Source organism: Gopherus evgoodei, chromosome 5 (genome assembly GCF_007399415.2).
Source record: "Gopherus evgoodei ecotype Sinaloan lineage chromosome 5, rGopEvg1_v1.p, whole genome shotgun sequence".
NCBI classification, from domain to species: domain Eukaryota; kingdom Metazoa; phylum Chordata; order Testudines; family Testudinidae; genus Gopherus; species Gopherus evgoodei.
The window spans coordinates 117616088-117639407 of NC_044326.1; the positions used below are offsets into that span (position 1 = coordinate 117616088).

At 41.7% G+C, this 23320-nt stretch overlaps 1 protein-coding gene across 2 annotated transcripts in view; it reads left to right on the plus strand.

The window, feature by feature from the left end:
- STPG2 (sperm tail PG-rich repeat containing 2) overlaps positions 1-15577 on the plus strand; it is a 422300-nt gene extending 406723 nt beyond the window's left edge. Inside the window, exons 13-14 of one of the 2 annotated variants that reach the window (XM_030564765.1) lie at positions 4334-4411; positions 15518-15577. In XM_030564765.1, coding sequence (XP_030420625.1) covers positions 4334-4411; positions 15518-15547 — 108 coding nt within the window. In that variant the 3' untranslated portion in view covers positions 15548-15577. Of the gene's footprint in view, positions 1-4333; positions 4412-15517 lie in introns of those variants that run through there. The other variant, XM_030564764.1, reaches the window with a different exon arrangement.
- The last annotated feature ends 7743 nt before the right edge of the window (positions 15578-23320 follow it).

The following is a 23320-nucleotide window of genomic DNA, read 5'->3' on the forward strand; positions in this document are numbered from 1 at the left end:
TGAGTTTAATTAAGCAAAAATGGATGTTAGAGTACGACGTTACAAAAGGTTGCTATGCACCGATACATCATAATTAAATGTATTTAGTGTAATAGTAGGAGTCATTTACAATCAAGTTGCTCACAACAAATGTTAATTGTTACCTTAAATGACAGGCTCTTTCAATTAAAAGGAAAACAAACCTAAAGCCCAGTTTAGCAAACCACCAGGACATTTGCTGTGAGAAGGAATGTCATGTCGTTTATTCACCAGGAGCTATTCAAATCAGGTGAAAATACCAGATGGGGTGGCTGAATGGTATATGAATGTGCCTTATTCTGATGTGAAATTATTGCTGGTTGCTTTGGTGAAATGTATTTACGATTAGGGCAGTGACAGCTCATAAAATGCGTAAAAGATGCCCAAGGGAACGCCCCATTGCTTAACTGTACAGGACAAAGCACTCAGAATTATAATATAGACTAGAATAATCCTGCATGGGCCAAGGGGAAGACCAGATGATTTAAGGCTTTGTCGTGTACATCTTAAGTATGCTGGTGAGTGCTTACACTGAAGTCAATAGGACTATTATTGGTGTAAGTAGGTGACACAATGTTGCTTCTAATGAGCCCCATTTTTAAAATGCTGAGACCCATTTGTGGTCACTGCAATAATGAGCTACAGCATGTCCCTCCAAGTCGTATGCGTGAAAATAGTATCTCGTGCAAGCAAATGGGTATTTGTACAGGAACAAATGTGCTCACATGTTTACACGAATCTGCTCCCTTTCCTTTCTGTAGAAGTCTCCCAGCGAGCTCCTGCGGGCAGGATCTGTGTATCCCTGTGTGCTTGGAGAGCGTCCATCACACGCTGACATAATATATATTAATAATAATAATAATAGTTCCTTTCCAGCTCTAGTTTTTATGATTCTATGGAAGACAATTGCACTTAGTGTTCTTGGTGTGTGTGTGTGTGTGTGTGTGTGTGTGTGTGTGTGTGTGTGTGTGTGTGTGTGTGTGTGTGTGTGTGTGTGTGTGTGTAAGTAAGAGAGAGTGAGAGAGGACTGATCATTAAAACCAAAAGGAGAGGGCCCAATTCTGTTCCCCTGGCAGACAACGGGCCTTTTGCCATCATCTTCAATAGCTATTGAATTGAATCCAGTGCTAGGGCAAATGTGTTAACAAAGGCAAAATCCTGCATATGCTAATGCAATAGGGAGGAGAATACAGAGAGGAAGAGATATCAATGCTATGACATTTGGATTCGAGTCCTTTTCTCACACACAAACAAAACAAAGGAAAAAAAATTAAACTTAGAACTCTATGTATCTGGTTTAAAATGAACATTTTAGGTCAGGGGTTTTTTTTGTTTGGTCTCACTTGGTTCTCCTAGTCTTCTAAACAATTCTGGGAGACAGGGATTAGAAGCAGCTGTAAGCCTGCATGTGTTCTGAAGGGCACAGTAGGACAATGAGGAATTTAGATATCATTCATTTTCTTTTCTTTCTCCCTCTCCCCCCACCCCCCAGTTCAACATGGGAAATAATCAGTCATTCACAGTCGTGGAGAATGACCCCCTGCCTCTCATAGCCCATAACCAAAAAATCTTTGGCAAAGCAGACCTGAATTCCAGCTCGCTCAGCATGGCTGGAAGTCACACTCTGCACCGTAGGACATAGGGATTCATGAATCATGGGCTTATACCGAACTATACACTGAGTACCTTCAATCGGTTGTCAGAAATACTGATTGACCACTTTCTGAGCACTCTATATATTTCCACTTTTGTTTTAATGCCTTTTTCAGTTTGCACAATGAGCTTATGGGATGTCACTGAAATCAAGTTCTTTTCTGATTAAAAATTTTTTTTTTTAAACCCAGCTTTGCAGCAGGAATGCTAGCCTGAAAGGCCCAGCATGGAAAGATACATTCCTGATGATTTATGCAGCTTCACTTCCTTGATGATTATCCCAAATAAATCATGTTGGTATTTTCAGCAGTGATTTAGCTGCCCTTTACATTCATATAAATCTTCAGGCCAAGGAGAAAATTAGCCAAGTCCACACATTGATCTTGTGAGGTAAATTGCACCTAGGCAGCAGGGGCTCCATTGATAAACAATGAGGCAGTGCAAATAACTTATCAGTTTGCTTTTAATCAATGCTACTTCTCACAATGTATTATTCTAGCAGTGGGTCTAAATCACTGTGCACTGTAACTGTTGTTTTCAAAACCTTTTAATCTAATTGGAAAATCTTCCTTTCTACTGGTAATAAACACTCACTAAATTGTCTGCACCTAATTGAGCTGTAGTAATTTATGTGAGTTCCCCACTGCTTTTTCTCTCTTTAATCAGACAAACTGCTCTATGTCTTTAACTAATGAAATCTAAGAATTCACCCAGTAGATCTGATCCAATGTCTCCATTGAATAAATCTTCATTAACACTGGCATATCCCACACCCTCCCTGTCCCGCTTCATCATTAGCTCAGAGTCCTACCTGTCATCAGAAGGCTATGGCCACTGCTTTATTTATACAAAAAAAACAAGTGTTGGTCATGAACATAGCACCAAATTAGCATGGACCACGCACTAGATCATGGGTTCTCAAACTTCATTGCACCATAACCCCCCATCTGACAACAAAAATTATGACGTTGCCCCAGGAGGGGGGGACCAAAGCCTGAGCCTGCCCAAGCTCTGCCACCCTGGGTGAGGTGTGGGGGTCAAAGCCCAAGCCCCACTGGCCTGGGCAGGGGAGCCAAAGTCGAAGCCCAAGGGTTTCAGCCGCAGGTCGGGGGCCTGTAACTTGAACCCCTCTGCCTGGGGCAGTGGGGCTCAGGCTTTGGCCTTGGCCTTGGCCTGGGGTGATGAGGCTCAGACTTTGGCCTCAGGCGGGACTATGTTAATTTCAATGAAATTTCATTTAATTAATAGAAATGAAAAAAACCAACAACCAACATATTTTGATATTGTCAAAATGGTCCATTTGAATATATGCAGAATGTTTTTCATTTTGAAATTACTTTGTTTTGGAATGTATTATTTTATATTATACTTTTTAAATTTTCTTTTGTTTCACAGGAAATTTTTAAATTCTTTGGTTTAGTTCAGATTCAGAATGAAACAAATTTGGAAACTCTGGCATTTCCTGTGAAATGGAAATTCTGATTCCCACACAATTCTAGTCATCAGACAGTCACCACTTTTCCCCTTCTGATATGGTCCTGAAGTTGCCAGGGCATGATGCTGGACCAAGTTAGAGATGCCTTTTAAAAACAAATCTGAAAAATCCATGAGCCAAATTCAAACCCTGTGTATGTGGGTGTTGCTGACAATGGCATTCTATCAGCCATCGGCAGGTCTGAATTTGCTTCTGTGTATTATAAAAGGAAACAAATTTCTATGACAGCTCCTGCCTCTCTCTTGCTATGCTCATCAGACCATGTGAGATTCTATGGAGCAGTTATTTTTAGTCATTGGACATAGGCAAATTTGCCACCGATATAACCCCATTAAGCCCAATTTCTTCTTGATTACAAGATCAATGCAAAAGAGCATGAGCAATGTGTTTACAAAGTCCCTTCACTGGCACTCAGACATGTCACCGGAAAACATAGCACACAGAGGATCAAACATCTCATAATAAAATTCCCCAGTAATATAATCACTGGTCCTAAGCTGCTGAATACTTGTTAATTGCCATCCATATGGCCTTCAGTGAGGATTGCCAACAGCAGCAGTCCAAAAAGATTTGGGGGAGGAGGGAAGGCCAGTCACAATAAATCTTTAGGTCTTCATGGTAGGGGTGGGATCAAAACTCTGGTAGCCATTTATATTACGTAGAGCCAAGGTCAAAATTCCATCAGCCAGTGGAAAGTGTTCATTTTCTCTGACCATTCATAACGGTTGCCAGAGTTATAGATTGTTAAGAGCCATCCTGTTAGTGCTGCTTGTTTTGAAACTGTTTTTGAAATCCCCAGTTGGATGGGGTCCCACCACTGTATCTAGCAACACTGCCACAAAACTGCAGCTCTGAGAAACAGCTTTAGCCCTGGAACATTCCTTTCAACTCCCTCCCCTTTCCACACACCACCCAATCATCAGCACACTTTGTTTCAAACCCTCTCTCTCCTGACATCTCTGTAGCTGCAGACCTTTGGAGCAGTACTTCAGGGTATTAAAGTCTTGATAACTGACTGAAATGTTTTCTTTAAACAAACAAACCCTCAGCAGTCACTGTGTGGCAAACATAAACAGAAGTTGCAGAAATAACCTTTTGCAGCATAAATGGTCAGTGGCCACATGAATGCCAATGTACAGCCTGTGCAAAGTGCTCTTTTTTTTTCAGTGTTGCCTGTGCCAACGAATGGTGAAGATGCAGGAGCTTACCTGGAGACATGCACCTGGAACTGACCTCTCTGCAGCTGTGAGTAACAGTGGGGTATCAGCAAGTCAACAAGGTGCGGTGTGCATAAGCATAGGCCCTGAGACAATAATTTTATCTGATAATCTTTGCTGGGCTCTTCAGAGCCTGCTTCAATCTCCACTGGCTTCCTTCCTTCTCAAAGGGGTCATCAACCCACCTCTATAGGAAGACAGTATTTGCCATGCTGTATTAGGCCCTTGGTTCATTACGTCCAGTGTCTTGCCTTCCACAGTGACCAGAGCCCATAATTCACCTGGCCAATTGTGGAGGACTCTACACAGAGGAAGGAAATCCTTCCTGACATCAGCAGAGATTAACTAACGCAGATCAGCATGGAATCTGAATACTCTTAATGGCAGATTTTGTTACTGCTTGTAAAGATATCCAGCCCTTTTAAAATTCCAGATCCAGTGTTTGATTCTAACTGGCCCAGTCCATTTCCTTCAGTGAATAGGAACAGCAGATTATACTACCCAACCTATTAACTGTGGTACGAACAGCACAGAATCCACTGTTTGCTCAGAGGGTCACTTTAGCGAACTGCCTAAAAGAGACCAAACTCTAATGGAACTAGATCTGTGTGAGAAAAAGAATCAGACAAGATTTCTGTATGTGCATGCAAACTGTATTTGTTGGAACAAATTTGATAATTAGGAGCTTTAAATACTCGGAGACAGTGACATCCAGATTTTCAAAGATACTTCGGTTCCTAAAGATGCAAGGTGCCTAGTGGGAATTACAAAAGTGCCTAAGTGAGTTAGATGCTGAACTCCCATTGACCTCACACCTGACTTTTTACAAGCACAAAATCATAGATGCTGTGTTAAATTATGGGGGGCGGGAGGTAGCTTCCTCTTATGGACCCAGCCAGCCAGTTAGCCATAAAATCCCTCTTAGTACTTGTTCTCTATTTGCTTTACCTGTAAAGGGTTAAAAAGTCTCCCTGCATAGGTAAAAGGAAGGGAGTGGGCGCCTGACCAAAAGAGCCAATGGGAAGGCTAGACATTTTTAAAATTGGGGAAAAGCTCCCCCTTTGTCTGTCTTCTTGTTCTTGGGGAGAAGCAGAGACAGGGCTGGAAATATGCTGTAAGAAGCTTGGGGCTAGGTATGAAAAATCATCTGAATTATACCTAGAAATTACTCACTTGAAACCCCCAGATATGTAAGTAGAACAGGAAATGTCTAGGAAGACGCATTAGGTTTATTTATTTTTATTTCTTTATGGCTTGTGGACTCCTCTGTGCTAATCCCAAATGCTTTTGTTTTGCTTGTAACCTTTAAGATGGACCTCAAGAAGGTTATTCTTGGTGCCTAATTCCTGTCAGTGGTTTTTTTTTTTTAATTTAGCAATAGCCTGAGTTTTCAAATGTATTTTCTTTCTTTTCTTTTTAATGAAATTTATCTTTTCTAAGAACAGGATTGGATTTTGTTTCCTAAGAGGTTTGTGCCTATTATGTTTAATTAGCTGGTGGCAACAGCTGATTTCCTTTGTTTTCTTTCTCAGCTCTTCCCCAGAAGGTGGGGGGGTGAAAGGGTTTGAGGGTACTCCACAGGAAGGAATTCCCAAGTGCACCTTCCTGGGTTCTACAAGGGTTTTTTGCACTTGGATCGTGGCATCATCGACCCATCCAAGGTCAGAGAAAAGCTGTAACTTTGGGAGTTTAATGCAAGCCTGGAGTGGCCAGTATTAAGTTTTAGAATCCTTGCGGGCCCCACCTTCTGCACTCGAGTGGGGAATCAGCCTTGACAGATGCCGAAAAGAAAGCAAAGAAAAACATATGGCAATAACTTTAATTCAAATGTGAGGGTCTGGGTTATGCCCCTTAGAAAATGTGACTGTGTGTACTTTATATCAGTGGTTCTCAAACTTGGGCTGCAGCTTGTTCAGGGGAAGCCCCTGGTGGGCCAGGTCAGTTTATTTATCTGCCGTGTCCGCAGGTTTGGCCAATCGCAGCTCCCACTGGCCACTGTTCACTGCTTCAGGCCAACGGGGGCTGCAGGAAGTGGCGCAGGCCAAGGGATGTGCTGTCCGCCTTTCCTGCAGCCCCTATTCGCCTGTAGCGGCGAACCATGGCCAGTGGGAGCCGCGATCGGCCGAACCTGCAGATGCAGCAGGTAAACAAACCAGTCCAGCCCTCCAGGGGCTTTCCCTGAACAAGCCGCGGCCCAGGTTTGAGAACCATTGCTTTACATCATTGGAAAGTCATAGTTTAGAAAGTATTCATGAGGCTCAGTAAATAATCTTGAAGCACGTGTGGTGAGGTTTACTTCTCAAACAAGAGATACAAGAAACAAATATTGAAATGTAATTTCAAATGATCTTCCAAAAATACAGCCACAGTATTTTCTGGTGTCTCTTTCTTTGTATGTGTGAGAATGCTCGTTTACATGCACCGTTGCTTTACATATGCAAATGTGGAGTTTGCACACACACATTGATTTTACTCCCAAATTTTCAGATGCAATCGCAAGGCCATTGGAAAAAAGTAGTCTAGAATCTCATTCCAATCACATTCTGGAGGGACAATAGGACCCAGGTGAGAGATAGAGCCCCCATTTTCTGACTGATGTTAAAGACAATGGGACTATTCACAGAATAAGGTACTACTTGGTGTGAGTAAGGAGATCAATATCTGGCCTTTAATTTATTATTTTTCCTTCTGAGCCTCAAGGAAGCAGTTGGTGAACAGAGAGCAGCTTAATAGAGTGGGAGGCCTGGCAGACTAAAATTGGGAGATTATTCCATGCATAAGAGGCAGCGCAGCAGAAGGCACAAAGTCAGGGGATGTGAAAGCTGGTATTGTTGGTGGAGGCAAGGGTGTGTGTGTGACCAGGATGGAAGGTGAGCTGTCAGATGTGGGCTGGTGCTGAGTTGTGTGCAGGACTTTGATGGGGATGAACTTGAGCATGACAGGATGGGCAAGAGGAAGCCCTTGGGCAGTTCGAAGAGAGGGGAGTAATGTGGCCTGATACATGGGCAAAGAAGATAATTTTGTCTGTGGCGTTTGGCACTGTGAGTTCTATGGCTAGGAGGGAGGCCTGATTGGAGGAGGTTGCAGGACTCAAAGGAGGAGATAAGGTTAGGACAAACACCTCAGCAGTCACTATGGAGATAGAGGGTGGGATTGTTTTTTAAATGGTGTTAAAAAAGAAGTTGGAAGATTTTGGACACACACCCAAACCAGGGCTGCTTGACACACTGCTTGCTGCTGTGAGCTCCATGTAAAGGATTACACACAAGAAGTCATTTGCAGAGCACAACAGCAATTATATAGGTCCTACAAACCCCGGGAACTGTGCCTCATATTCTTCAGTGCCATCTACTGGTACCTTATCTATTAAGTGTTTACATATATGCAGGCATTTCTTTTTTGATAGCGCACTCCTATAACATTTGCTCTGCTTCACACACGGGAATGTTCCTCTGAGGAGCCCTCTGCTCCCTGTTCGGATCAAGTTTTTCAGGTCAAATGGGGAGCAACAATAATCAGCGTGGTGGTGGGAGAGGAGGGTATGCCCCATGTTCTCAGCAGGGTCCAGGCGAGTAGAAAGGAGGAAGGGCAGGGATGGATAAGCAGTGCTTGTGTCATATGGTGATTGTCACTAGATGAAAACAGGAGATGAAGGGGAGAGAAAGAGAGGGGAAAAAAAGAGAATCCAGATTTCCCTCAGACTTCTGTCTAGAACTTGGTCGTTTTATGTCTGTTCTAATAAGGGTGGCTTTGCCCATGTTTGGGGAGTCACGAAAGGTTCCTGGGGGAGCCACAAGTGTTTGGAAAAAAATGTTAATGGATTATGCCCATATGGGTGTTTTATTTTCTAATTAAGAGAATACTAAACAAGGTTTACAGATCACCTGCATTTTATCTCTGGGTTTGTGTTTGAAGTGCTGATGGGACCTTGGGCAGAGAGATTTCTTGCTGGGGGCAGCAAGAGCAGTAGTCGATAGGGAAAAGAGGCTGTGAGATAGGTCTATCTTATCTTTATAACGGAATGTTTTTTACTAAATGCTGAGCTGGCATGTAGCGAATGTTTGGCTGAAGAAGATGATGATTTTAATAAAGCTAAGCAGACAAGGAAGAAAAGTAGTCTAAATGAGGATAGTTACATTACATTTGGATTTTTTGTCTCGATATTACTGCAGAAAGTCCACCACTACAACGTGGTGTTTGTTTCCAAGTGTTAGTAAATGAAAGTATGAGGCCTGGAAAAGTGCTGATCAATGTAGATACCGGACACCTGGAATCTGTAAAACAGAGCTGCAATTGTTCCCTTTGGAAACAAAAAAGAATTAAACAGCCAAATGTCCTGTCTAAAGAAGCAACTTTTCCTCAAAAAGATTTAGAAGCCCCTTGTGACCATTTGAATTGAAAATATAAACAAGCACACACCATTGGCGAGACCCTTGTACTTCTAGCAGCAACAGACACATAGAATTGTGACTGGGAAACAAGCAGCCAGGGAACTGAAAACCATTCCTATGCCATATAATGCCCACCATTGATGCACTGATGACCTTGCAGACAATGGTCAGGACTAGTTCATAGAACAAGTTAAGAACAGTCAATATTTTGTACTGCATATTGATGAGTCTATAGATGTAGCCAACATGGCTCAGCTTATGTGTGGAGTGAGATTTGTCAGAGGACCATCCTGCTCACTGAAATCTTAAACTGAGTCTGAACTTGCCCACAATCCGTATTGCCAAATCAGAGTTTTAAAAAGTTGGACTAGATTGGCTTGGTTCAGATTATATACTTAAACATACTACATGTAGTTGAATAAAACCACAAACCTGTTCAAATTCTAGTATCCCTCTTGAATCTAGTGTCCTGAATTCTTGGATCTAGCGTCCTGAGTGAGTAAAGAATATAGTATTTGGTTGTGGGGAGCCACCAAGTTTTAAAATATCTATAAGGGATCCACGTTACTAAAAAGTTTGGGAACCATGGGCCTAAAGGGGGATAGTGCCCTTCTATTAGGTCTATAAGAGCTCCGTGTAGCAAAAAGCTTATCACAGAGATTGCTGTTAATGTGGAAAGCACTCTTGCCCTGATCGGGGTCCAATAATTACGTTTCTGGGATGTGGTATGCTGGATTAGTGTTCCATCTAGGCCAGTGTCCAGTCACAGTGGCCAATATCTAATGCTGCAGAGCAAGGCAAAAGAATGCAATTAGAGGCAAACCTTCAGCTCTGTGCCCAGCATGAGTTGCTGGGGTGGCCAGTGGAGTGATGCTCTCCAGCCCCCGCACTGGACTATGAAGTAGCTGCTGAGCTGTTCTGCAACTTCTACATAGCCCTGAGGATACAGTAGTCTCTCTGGCTCTAATTATGTCTGCCATGTGTTTATGTAGATGAGAGAGGATCTGAGGAGTCATGGTAGTAGAACGTCTGACTGCATTTTACACCCTGTATCCTGGTAGGAAGGGAGCTGATGTGGAATGGTGTGCCTCACCCCTGAGCTCTACTTCATGCAGTAGAATGCCTGCTATGGGATCTTCTGAAGCCAGAAACAAGTGTAGTGACAAGAATACATGTTAACTCTTGCTTCTGTTAGCCCTCCAGAGGCACCAGAACTTTGTGGTGGGGTGGGTGAGCTAGACCCTTTTCTGTCTCATGCTCTAAGTTCCATTGGTAGATTCTATGTTGCTGGTGCTGATGCCTGAGTCAGAAGGACAAGGAGCCCAGCTTTCCTCTCAAATCCCCAGTGGAGTTTACAATAGTAGCAGTTAGAAAAACCATCTGCCAAACAAACTGGGTCTGAAGTGTCTGAAAGGCAGTAATCACGGAAACCCATGATGCCATTCAGCTAGAGGTCACTTTTCAGAGTTAGAGCTTCATTTTCATGGAGAGGTGCCTCATTGTGCCATAAATGGGGCAAATTGTGCAATATCTGCCCCATGAGGTAAAGATCCTTAACTCTAATTGTTGATCAGTTTGTGTCCTGAAGCATGAGGATTAATCTGATGGTCCTTGTAATTTGATGCCCAGTTTCGAACATAAATTGGAGATGGACGAGCGGGACACAATGTACCCTTCTTTGCTCATGAGTTTGGTTTTCTCTGCACAGTTTCTAACCCCAACTGTGCTGCATCAAACAGGAGAACAAATGATGATACTCTAGCAATCGACAATTCCTGTGGAGGTGTGTACCATCCACGGAGTCCTATTACCAGGGAGTACCTATCCCCTGCTCATTACCTATCCCCTGCTCATTTTTCTGTTTGCAAGTTTGGCCAATTGAGTGTGAAAAGTTGCTCTGATCCCCCTCCGGGATGTGTAGCTATAGTGACCAGTGTCTCGTGCTGACTGCTTTACAGTTCATTCTGTACCACTGGAAACTCTGAGTCAATGGCACTTTTAAAATTTCTGTTTCAGTGATGGGCCAGAAAAGAGCATGACGCCCCAGATGATACAAAAGCATTCTTCCACTGCTGCTCCTTGATATACCATTCGCTGTCAGATAAATGCTATAATAAATCACATTTTCTTTTTGTTACACTTCTGGTGTCAGTGTGCAGCACACTCCATGGATCTGGCTCTATTATTTTATTTCAGTGAAAGACTGTGAATATGCTCCAGTCGGCTTATCTGATTGTTTGTTCTGCTCAACTAAGCAAACCAGGCAAGTGTGCTTTAACTAAATTATTTGCTGCAACTCCATGCTGGCATCATTCTGGTAGAGGCTACTCCATCTGTTTGATTTTATTTTTCCTCCCTTTCTTATATTTTGTTCTCATTCATTGATCATTAAAAAAAAAAATTCTAAGCAAAAGAATAAAAAAGTTGCATAAAACTTTTTATGAGCAAGAATCTGGATGCCAAGCCACACTCAAAGCGTGGTGTTTCTTGATTTAGGGACAATATACTATGGCAAGCAGTATCCCTCACCTTGAGGAGCTTTGCACTCAGATTTATTGTATTGAAAGATTACAAGTTCTAAACACACGTTCATGTAAAATGTCATTTAATTTCCCTAGTTTTAAAGAACTGGAAATCTGAAGTTACTGAATTTCAGTTTGTAATTCGGAACAATTGAACAGTTCTCTGACTTCATTCATTTAAAACTCAGCTGCAGGGAGACAAGATTCCTGTGGGTAGATTTATTGGAAAGGAAAACTATATGGTGATATGCCCCTCCTACTGGGAAGAAGAGGAGACCAACTCAAACTCACTACAGGTATTCAAGGACATTCACTGTATTTGGCTTCCCTTGGTCACCGGCTTGCTCTGAAATACTAGAATCTCTGGTTGCTCTTTGTTAAGCCTACCTGGAGATGTTTTCGTAAAGGGGTCTCCATCATTTCTAAGATAGTGCCTGTGTGTAAAAAAGAAAACTGAGTATTAGTTTCTTTTCCTGAAAAGTGGAGTTTAGAGTTAAGTACTTTTGACAAGTAAGAAAGAATGCTTCTCTTTGATGAGACAGAACATGCATCCAATGGGTTATGAGTTGGGGAAAACTTGTAGGACATTTTTAGCAACATTTTCTGCAATTTTGTTTGTCTTGGTGCCGCACTTCCACAACAGTATTTCATGGTTTTTTTCACAGTAGTTTGTAAAAAGCAAGCAACTGCAAGAGCAAAGAATGTGAAGTGATTAAATGTCAGTTTTTATAGTGAAAACAATGTCCAGTGGAGGGCACGTGGGCCTTGTTTCAAAACTGAACTTCACTACAAAGACCTTTTTTTGGTCTGTAAAGTGCCTGTGGATGGGAGGAAAAAATCCCACTTGGAGAAGAAAATGCCATTGTTTTAAAATATTAAGCTCTCAGCTGCAAGGGCTCAGAGGAAGCCAGCTAAGAGGAGAACAGCTTCCAGGAGACATAGATGTGAGGATCCGCCTAGGGAAGAAGAGTGAACCCATCCTACAGTTCTCTGCTGGTCCCCAAATGTTGGATCAGATAGCATAGGAGACCTTCCAGGAGATTCATCCACTCTGTATAACTTGTAGCTGGAGGTGGTTGGAGGGGAGGAAACAGAAGATGTTCTGTGCAGTGAGGTGTGGCAGAAATGTAGATTGCCCTCCTGGGTAGACTTACCTTGCTGCAGATTAAACCCATTAATTCTTGTCCTACCTTCAGCAGACATGGAAATTGATCCCCGTCCTCCTTATAACATAACAGCCTTTAACATGTTCGAGGCTATCAGTGCCCCCTCAGTCTTCTTTTTTGAGGACTACCAGTTTTTTTAATGTGTCCTCATACGCCAGGTTTTCTAAACCTTTTATAGATTTTGTTGCTCTCCTCTGGACCTTCTACAATTTGTCCACATCTTCCCTAAAGTGTGGTGCCCAGACTTGGAAACAATACTCCAGGTGAGGCTCACTAGTACCTAGTAGAACAGGGCAATTACCTCTTGTGTCTTACATATGACACTTCTGTTAATACATCCCGGAATACTAGCCTTTTTCATAACTGCATCACATTGTTGACTGATATTCAATCCATGATCCACTATAAACTCCAGATCCTTTTCAGCAGAACTGCTGCCTAGCCATTTATTCCTCATTTTGTAGATATGCATTTGATTTTTCCTTCCTAAGTGAAGTACTTTGTACTTGTCTTTACTGAATTTCATTTTATTGTTTTCAGACCAATTATTCCAATTTCTCAAGGTTGTTTTGAATTCTAGTTCTGTCCTCCAGAGTGGGCTTAACACCCCTCCCAGTTTGCTGTCATTTGCAAATTTTATAAGCATTCTCTCCGCCCTAAACGATGCCGTGAAACACTAAGTAGAAAATGTGACAAGCTGTTTATAGCTCATGTTAATATAATTGTAGTGGGTGATAGGACAGCTCCTTATATAATCTTAAGTTGAATTAGTAACTTGGGAAAAAATGATTTTCAGGCCAATTTACTCTGTAACTAATAAATATTGTTTGACACCTACAATTCACTTTTATTTCAAGATAAAAGTATGGTCATCTGTGTGGAATAGGTTTTCTTTCTGTTTGTAAAATACTCCTGGGCCCTGGTTTTCCAGTCAGGTAAATCCTATTGAAGTCTGTGGGTATTAGTTGTATTTATAATGGAAGAACAAAGCACTGGGTGTCAACTTTTCAATGGGTTAATTAAACATTAGAGCCTATTTAGGTCACAAACTCAAATATTTGCCCATTTTCTAAGGAAACATCATCTATACCCGTAAACATGAGATCAACATTTAAACTGAGAAGAAGATTGAGAAGTGACTGGATTAAGAGGTATATAAATGCCTTCTTGGGGAGAAAATAAGGAGTACTAAAGGACTCTTCCATCCAAAAGAGAAAGGCTTTGTCATGATGTCTGGAGCATCGGCAAGCTGTCAAGAAACAGGACATGAACCCCAAATGCGTTGTGTGTTCTATACTTCTGTTTGCCAACAAAGTAACAAGTCTGAAATCCTCAGGCAGTATAACAGCCTTAATAGGGAGCCACAGACAGCCTTGTTGGACACTCCGATCTATCTTGTCTCCCAGCCACGCCTCTCTCTGTGATAGATAGTCCCTTGCACTAAAAAAATCATAATGTTCAAATTACTCCCAGTCCCAAGGGACCAGCCTCTTTTACCCCAGGTCAATTGCACCTTAGATCTCTCACAACACTTGTAGCCAGTCCTGTAAAAAAAACTATATAAAGATTTATTCACTAAGAAAAAGAAATGAGAGTTATTTATGAGATTAAAGTGGATAAACATATACACAAATTAATTTCAAAAGATAATAGAAACTTCTATAATATACAAACTCTGTGTCCTTTAGGGCTAACCCAAGCTAAACAGCTGAGGATCCTTTGCTTATGCTTAGAAATCTTTGCCCCACAGCATTCAAGCAGGAAGTGACTATCTATTTCTCCCTAGCAGGCATTTTTATTCCCTTCCCCAGCATTGATGCTGTGGTGGGTTGAGGGCTTATGCACATACCCTCTTCATGGGTATGGGTGAAGCAATCAACAAAACCTTTTGTTCACAATGTCTTGTCTGATGTCTGTAGACCTTCTTTTGTTGGGGCTGAGAACACCTTTTGTAGTAAACTAGCATTTCATACTTGGTCATGGTTCTCCCTTGGCTATGCAGGATTTACAAACAAAAGGAAGTAGTTCTTTACACAATGCTTAGTCAACCTGTGGAACTGTTTGCCAGTGGATGTTGTGAAGGCCAATACTATAACAGGGTTCAAAAAAGAACTAGATAAGTTCATGGAGGATAGGTCCATCAATGGCTATTAGCCAGGATGGGCGGGATGGTGTCCCTAGCCTCTGTTTCCCAGAAGCTGGGAATGGGCGACGGGGGGGGGGTGTGGAGCACTTGATGATTACCTGTTCTGTTCATTCCCTCTGAAGCATCTGGTATTGGCCACTGTCAGAAGAGAGGATACTGGGTAGATGGACGATTACTCTGACCCATATGGCTGTTCTTATGTTCTTAGGTACAGTCTTAAGGAAACATTTGTATAGTCACAGAGCAAACATTTAATCATTACCTTATAACATGGGATACAGATATTATAAGTAGGATTAACACTTTGCAGCATCCTATGAGCATTCCATAAAGTCTAAACACTAAAGACATCTTATAACTCTAACATCCTGTTTTAACAATACTAACGCACCGAAGAGCCAGATTGGTTTCCAGCTATGCATTTTTCAGTATTCAGTGAGGCCTGAGGCCTGGGCAAAAGCTGGCATCGAGTCTGCCAATGACACAGGCATAACAAGAACCAATAGCTGGAAATTGAAGCCAGCCAAATTCACATTAGAAATAAGGCACTTTTATTATTTATTATTATTATTATTAACAGAGAGGGTGATTTACCATTGGAACAAACCAGAAAGGGAAGTGATGGATTCTCCATCTTGTGTGGTCTTGAAGTGAAGACTAGATGTCATTCTGAAAGGTATTTTTTAGCCAAAGACAAATTACTGGGCTCAGTGCAGGGGTAACTGGATGAAATTCTGTGGTCTATATTATACAGGAGGCCAGAATAGATTACCTAATGGTTCCTTCTGACCTTAACAAATGTATGAATTATATGGCATCAGTTGACCAGTTCACCAAGTAGCACTACTTTGCTTTTTACAACTGTTTAAGAAAATCATTAACGATCTTTTATTTCTGTGTCCGTTACAGCTCCTCCAGATTTACCATGTCTATAGATGATGGTGTCAACTGCACAGAGACAAAACTGAGCCTCTGAGAAAGTAAAATAATTTGATATATGATATCATAATAAATATAGAAGAGAACATAAATATAAAATGGATAAAATTTACTAGGTGAGTATAAGGTTTCAACTTTTATTCTTCCTCATTATATCATTACAATTCTATCCAGCTGTTCATTCTTTTAAAGTTGGTTAAAGTGCTGCATGTAAAGCTTTATGGACCGGATACCTTACAAATATAGTACATAATTATCTACGAGCTATATTCAGAATATGGCAAAACTGAATCACTGTCACTCATGCCTTGGAACTAAAAGGTCATATTTATGTTTGCTTGAGTTTACCTCATCATGAACAGATGATTTTGTAAAAACAGTACAAAAATATTTAGTGAAATTCACAGAGCATTGCAAAACCAAATGTCTCTGATCAGCAATCTCTCTCTCTTGGACACACACACATATATATTCCCCCCCCCACCCCGTGAGCTTTATTTTTTGTCACTTCCTGCATAATTTGGGTGACACATAAGGACTCGTCCAAATTATTCCTTCCAGGTAAAGTCAAGTTATTGGAATGTGCCTTCACTCCCAGTGGCAGTAGATTTACTTAGATTGGAAGCTCTTTGGGTCAAGGACCATCTTTTTGTCCTGCGCTTGTACATTGTTCAGCACAATGGGGGCTCTCCATGACTGGGGCTCCTAGGCACTATTGCATTACAAATTTATTATTAATTAGTATTATTAGTTATTTACTTATTTACACCCTTCAGTGTTCACAGATGCTGACTTATGCCACAAGGTGCTGCTCGTTATATAAAAATATATTGTAAACCTTCATGTTCCACTAACGAGAATCTGTATAGCCCTGTGGACATGACCCAAATTTCAGTGAAGGCCATGGGACTCTTGTTTGACTTCAGTGGGTTTTGGATCAGGCTCTGTAAAAGCAGTGTGGAGTAGTCTATGTAATTTTAAGTAAGCGCTCAAGGAGATTTTGGTACAATACCTCTCTGTATACCTCTTAGGCCTGGCAAACTACTTAGCAGCATAGGAAAATAGTAACAATGGCTGGGTAATTTTTATTTGTAGTAGAATTTTACAAATAAATTCCATTTTACTTTACCTAAAATATCACAGAAAGCAGAATAGTTAATGAACAGTCACATAATTGTGAAGGAGGTAAAGAATCTTCTGTTATCATTTTGCAATTTAATAAGAGTATTCTCTTCAGGTTTTCCTCCAAAAGCTTGCTTCACCATTCTCCCCTTTGAGGTCTCAGTGGCATTCAGGTCCTGAGATCAGTTTGCTATATTTTACGGAAATGGAAACATTTCCTTGTTCTTGATCAAAACAGATTTGTGCTATTAGTAATTATGGTTAATACATTTCAGGCACCAAAATTGTGTAAAAACAAAAAACAAAAAAAAAACCCGAAAAAAGAAATATTGCAAAATTTGCTGGCTGAGTATAATTTTTCACATAACTTCAGGAGCAGCCACAATGGCAAGAAGCAAAAACTTATTTCAAGCCCTTTATCTTGGAAGGGAGGAACTGTGATTTAAGGGTTATAGTATGGGACTGAGAGTCAGGCAATCTGGGCATTTTACCAGGACAGACACTGTCCTGTTTTGTGACACAAGGCAAGTCTTTTAGGATGAAACTTACCTCTGTGCTGAGAGCAGCATGGGGCTTTGCACCACTTAAATCCTACTTAAGCGATTCATAGGCCTTGTACTGGCTGTCTACCCAGGAGTACATTTCACCCTTAATCTCAATGTCCTTCAGTTTCCCCCTCTATGCTAATACTTACTATCTCACAGGGGTATTCTGAAACTTATATAATTAATGGGTGAAATTCTCAGTGTTGCACATTGGTATCATTCCACTAGAGTGAATGGAAATATGCTGATTTACACTAGCTGAGGATCTGGCCCATGGTTTGTAAAGCATTGTGTTGACTTCAGAGGAACAACACTGTTGGCCAGATTTGCAAATAGCCCCAGCACACAAGTTCATTTTAAATGGGAGGTCACCTCTTTTGAAAATGTGATCTATGTAAGTACAAGGTATGATGATGATGATGATTTTTATTATTTTGTTTTATCTGTAAGGACCCACTAGCTCTGAATGATTGCTCCACATGTCTGCATGCAAAAGATGGTGTGATTACTTAATATTTGCAACAGCAGAGGAATTCATTAGGAGATTATAGTGCAAGACATAATGAGCTAAATGATAGAATGATTCTGATATTGAAAAGGTTGGGACACAGTTTGGGCAATAAGGCTGGGCTCCTGAACATAATTGTAAATTGGGTTGATTGTCTCTACTGAGTAATGGTTTATTGGCCAGCTTCTTAAACCCCTTCAACAGGCGCCCTAGAAAATACATCTTTAATCTGGGCTTTTCTTCTCCTCCTCTAACGACAGCCTGAGGAAAACTCCCAGTTGGTTGTCAGTTTTGGGGCTTTCAGTAAAAATGTTCTGAGTGAGAACGCTTTATAGAAGATAGATGGCTCTTATTACAGATCTTTGCATTACAAACAGAGAGTAGCCAGTCACATGACAGGGGGTTTTGCTCTTGCTTTCTCCTTCCAGGCAGGTGTTCCGCATACTGAGGTAGGCTGTCAGACACTTTCCACATTCACAAACATGGAAAAGTTAGACAGAACATGCATTTCCCCCCTTTGGGTTACTTGTGATAAAATCTAACCCAGTGTTTCCCGGTGCTTCAGTCAGGAGCATGCAATAATAGCTGGTCCCTAGGGAGCTAAAGATAAAATGAAGTAAAGAACAGTTTTTTTTTTAAAAAGCCACATTCATCCATCCTGTGTTTGATCAATTCTCAGCAGTAATTTAATATGGAAGAACAGTTGTTACCTATACTTCAGCCTTCCCATTGAACAGAGTGACATTTTAATAATGTGCTGTATCACTGAGCTACTGTATTTTATCCCAATTTCACAAAAAGGGTTTTACCGGGAAGTTAAAGTGGAGCATCATTCAGCACATATCACTTTTATGCAGCTACATTACTTATTAAACAATTAATCATCCCTTACATAGTTCATTTTTTCCCACTTTTTTCCTTTTTTTAATACTCGATATTCAATTAAAATGAGAGATAAATTTCAGGGTTGGTGCCAATGCTCTGGGGTTTGGCTAATGACTGAAACTTTGCAGTATGAAATGTCATTGATGACTTCAGAATCAGTACGTCACTTCGATGATGTTGCTTTCTAGATCTTAATCTAGTCAGGCGGCAAGTCTCTCTCTTTGCTGATAATGATTAACATAGTTTTGGCTCCGGAGGAAACTAAATCTGACCACCACCTGTAGCTCATGCACTGATCTGCAGCAGTTAAAATCTCTCTGTCATTAAGGGATGGGGTTGGGTGGGAGAATAATGGGAAATGTTAAATTAAGATTTAAACCTATTTGCCTTCCACAGCAAGGACAAAGAATTCACAGTGATTTATGAAGCAAATACAGAATAGACTGGAGACAGCTGCCTTCCTTTCTGAGTTACTGTGTGATACATCCCATGAGTTACTGCAAGTTGTCACAGTTAGATTTCGCACTGGAATTCAAGACATGTTATCATGTAATCATTTTGGTTAATCACCAACATTTCTGTTTTTTCTCCTGGACCCCTGAAACATTTTGGGATTTTACTTGGAATTACAAATGGACCTAAACCAAATCTGAACACCCAAAAACTTTGGGAAAGTTCAAGTCTATATTTAAGCTTTACAGCTTGGGCTCATCTCTAAGGCCATGTCTACACTTACAGTTTTGCAGCGCTGGTAGTTACAGCTGTGTTCGTACAGCTGTGTAGGGCCAGCGCTGCAGTGTGGCCACACTGACAGCTACCAGCGCTGCAGTGTGGCCACATTTGCAGCACTTGCAGCGCTGTTGGGAGTGGTGCATTGTGGGCAGCTATCCCAGTATTCAAGTGGCTGCAACATGCTTTTCAAAAGAGGGGGGTGGGGTGGAATGTGACAGGGAGCGTGGAGGAGACAGACAGAATGGATTTTTGGAGTTGACTCTGTTCTCAGCTCCCTGCCTTGCAAGTTCTAAGGAGTGGAAGACACACAGTGCCTACCTTCAATCATTTTAAAAGTTCTAACTCCCTTCCCCCACTCCTCTCTCATTCACTAAATGCAAATTATGCACTCCTAAATACCCGTCAGACCAGATACGCAACCCCTCCCCCTCTGCCGTATGAGAGTGCTGTTTCTCTGTTCAAGCAAACAGCTGTGAACATTCCAAAGTAATTCCCCTGCCTGCCTCCGCTCGCTCAGCAAACAGGAGCTGTGTTTGTTTTTTAAATAAGCAGTTTGGCTGAACTCCGAGCTCTCCCTTTCTTCTGGTTTGTTGTGGACAGGAATTCTGGGATACCTCCTTATACCCCGGAAGTCAATAAAAGCGCTGGTGGGCGTCCACACTTGCTGACCAGCGCTGGAATCCCTACACCTGAGGCTCGACCGGGTGTACAGCCAGCGCTGCAACCAGGGAGTTGCAGCGCTGGCCGGGCTTTGCAAGTGTGGCCACATCCTAAGTTGCAGCGCTGTAACCCCCTCACCAGCGCTGCAACTCTCTAGTGTAGCCATGGCCTAATTGGTAAAATTTCTACACATCAGAGGGGATCCAGTTTTTCCTTTCCTCCCAAAACTTCAGGCAACCTGCAGTACAATACAAGTCTATCAAATTTTCTGGTTAGTCTTCTCCTGGATGTAATTTACCCTGTAGGTTTCTGGGCTAATGTAGTTTGCAAGTCCACTGACTTGCAAGATCTCCGATTTATTAGGCTGGCTTCTTACAAAGTTGGTCAAACCTCCTGTGTTTTTAAAATATTGTTTTTAAGTAGAACTCCAGTAGACTGGTCTGGCTTTGTAATGCTAGCAGGCTGCAGGGAATTGTAAGATAGATTGCCTAGCCATACTCTTTCTAGACCCAAGCAGAGGTGACAGTAAGCCGGTACGGCCCGGTATGGAGTACCGGTAAAAAAAGGTGCAGTAGTATATTGGCCAATAAGTGGAGCATTCAGTACTGGCTTACTTTCACCTCTTTTGGCTGCATAACAAAAAGTTAAAACTCAAAGCTAATAAAAGCTGGGAAAGGGAAAACTCACTGTCATGTTTGTTTGCTGTTTCTCTCCTTTTTCTCCTCCAGCCAGGCTGCCCGACACGGCTAGGCTCTGCGTTTCCCCAACCCCCGCACTCAGCAGGAGCTCCCCTCTAGCTTGTAGCAGGGAGCAGGAGGACTGGCTGTGGAAGAAACCTCGTCAGGGAGCCTGCTGCCTACATAGGAACAGTTTAAATTTAACTGTTCATTCTGTGGTCTGAACTGCCGGATTTGGGGCTATTTCTGGCATCCTTGTTAATTTCACTCATGGTTGTTGGGGATGGCGGGCATGACCAAAGCCGGGGCAGTTCTTTTCTGCCCCCTGGATGAGGAGATCGCCTCACAAAAAATACAATCAAAATCAGGTATTTTTTGTGTATTATATTATTGAAGATCGCCTCCGTTTTACTATTTTCAGTTTTTCAGGCTTATTCCAATAGTAAAGTTTTATTACAGACAGTACTGGTAGTGGTAATAGTAGCTTTATTTTCTATATCTAAGTCATGCAATGGGAGGGATCCATGAAGTATGTAGGAGAGATGGGTTGCTTGTGTTTGGACTGTATGGGTAAGAAATGTAACTTACCTCCATCCTTGGCCCTACCCCTTCTGGGGAGAGCGGGGGGGAGTCAGAGTGGGACCCGTACCAGTAAGTGCTGTATTTTACTTTCACCCCTGGAAGCAGAACATGGATGTTAGCTGTGGTAACCTGCAGTATTTTTTCCTCCTCAACACTAGCTTTGTTTTTTAATCAGCTCTCAATCCTGGTTGCTTCTGCTGAATTAATGCTCTAGGCACTGTCTGCTCCTTTGTGTTAGCTACACACAACCAAAGGACGTTTCACTTCCTGTCCATGAGTGCCTGCCTGTTGTGTATCCTTATCTTGTGCTCTCTTGTTTATGTATGGCTTTCTTCCTGGCTCTCGAAGTGTCAGCTTCACACCATCTTCCTTCTAATACAGCTCAGCAGTAACCAAAGTAGCTGCCTTTGTAATAGCTGAAGCTGCTATAAATGCTTCATGCCCCAGTGGGGTCTTAATGGCCGTAAGCTATTTACAGTCCATTATAGTTAAATAACTAAAAACAGGATAGGGAGTAATCTCTAACAGTGCTGTCTTTTCTCCTTTTCTGCTTTCATTGGGAGGACTGATCAGAGGGAGGCTAATATGTCTTGTAAGATCTAGTCCATGCATATGTGATATCAGACATAATACATGCACTAGCCATTGTTAAAGCTGGACAAACATGCCGGAGAAAACCAGGACTGGGCTGAATGTCTGCTCAAAATTCAAACCCAGTAAATTCTTTGGGGGTTCAAAAAAGTTAGGTAAAACTTAAAAGATTTGTTGTTTTTAAATGTCACTTCTCCGTACTTCCTCATTTTGACCAGAAGAGGAAGTGGAAGTACCATCATAAAAGATGCCATTCCTGCAATACTTTCAAGGTGGTTTACATTGAAAGGTACTTGTAAATCTCACTGGGAAGCTTTTTTCCATGGGATTCGAGACCAAACAGACTCAGGGCTTGTCTATACTTACAGACCTGAAGCTGTGCCACTGTAGCACTTAGCGAAGATGCTACCTACGCAGATGGAAGAGCTTCTCCCAGTGGTGTAGGTACTTCACCTCCTCAAGAGGTGGTAGCTGTGTTTAATAGGAGAAGCCCTGTCATCGACACAGCACTGTCTATACTGGGAGTTAGGTCGGTATAACTGCGTAGCTCAGGGGTGTGGATTTTCCACATGCCGGAGTGATATAGTTATACTGACATAAGTTTGTATTATCGACCGGGTCCCAGTGAAGCTTTGAAGATAAATGTCTCAAATCTAGATAATTTATCTCTTATCTGATCCTCCAAATCTTTAATGACCTCCTACTTCATAGTCTAAATAATACATAGCTTCAAAGTACAGGGCCTTATTTTTAAAGGATCTTCTGTCCAGCCACTAATTTTGCATCTGCAATTTTGTGTCCAGCAACAAGTTGTGGATGGCAAAGCATAGGTAAGATTAGGGCAACAAGAGTGCTTTACATCTGATTTGTGGGCCCAGGCTGAGACTGTCAAAGAAAACTAAAGAGACAAGGTGAGTGAGGTAATATTTCTTATTGACCCAATTTCTGTTGGTAAGAGAGACAAGCTTTCAAGCTTATACAGAGTTCCTCTTCAGACCTCTCTAATATGCTGGGACCAACATGGCTACAGCAACACTGCCTAAAAGAAGATTAAAGGAGTCAGGTGCTGTGGTGATTTGGCGAATCTATCTGTACAACTCATGAATTCTTATTGACGTTTTGAAGTTGTTCTTATGAAAATTGTTGTATCATGGAATGCCTCTATGTCTATATGTATCCACCATTGCTGACAAGCCTGTAATCATGGCTCTTCCAGACATGATACAATGGAGAGTAGTTACTCTTAATGATTGTACTCTGAGTAGGCAACAGGTGTGCTAAGGAGGTTGACTGGAGCTCGGAAGGAACCAGGTGTTGATGGTAGGATATATACATTGTGAGAAGCAGAGAGCCACCCAGGAAGCTTTGGACAGGAGGAGAGGTATATGATTTTGTAGGCGATGAGGGGGTGTTTTAGCTGTGGGTTCAACCAAGGTCAAAGCAATTGATGCAGAGAGAGAGAGAGAGACTC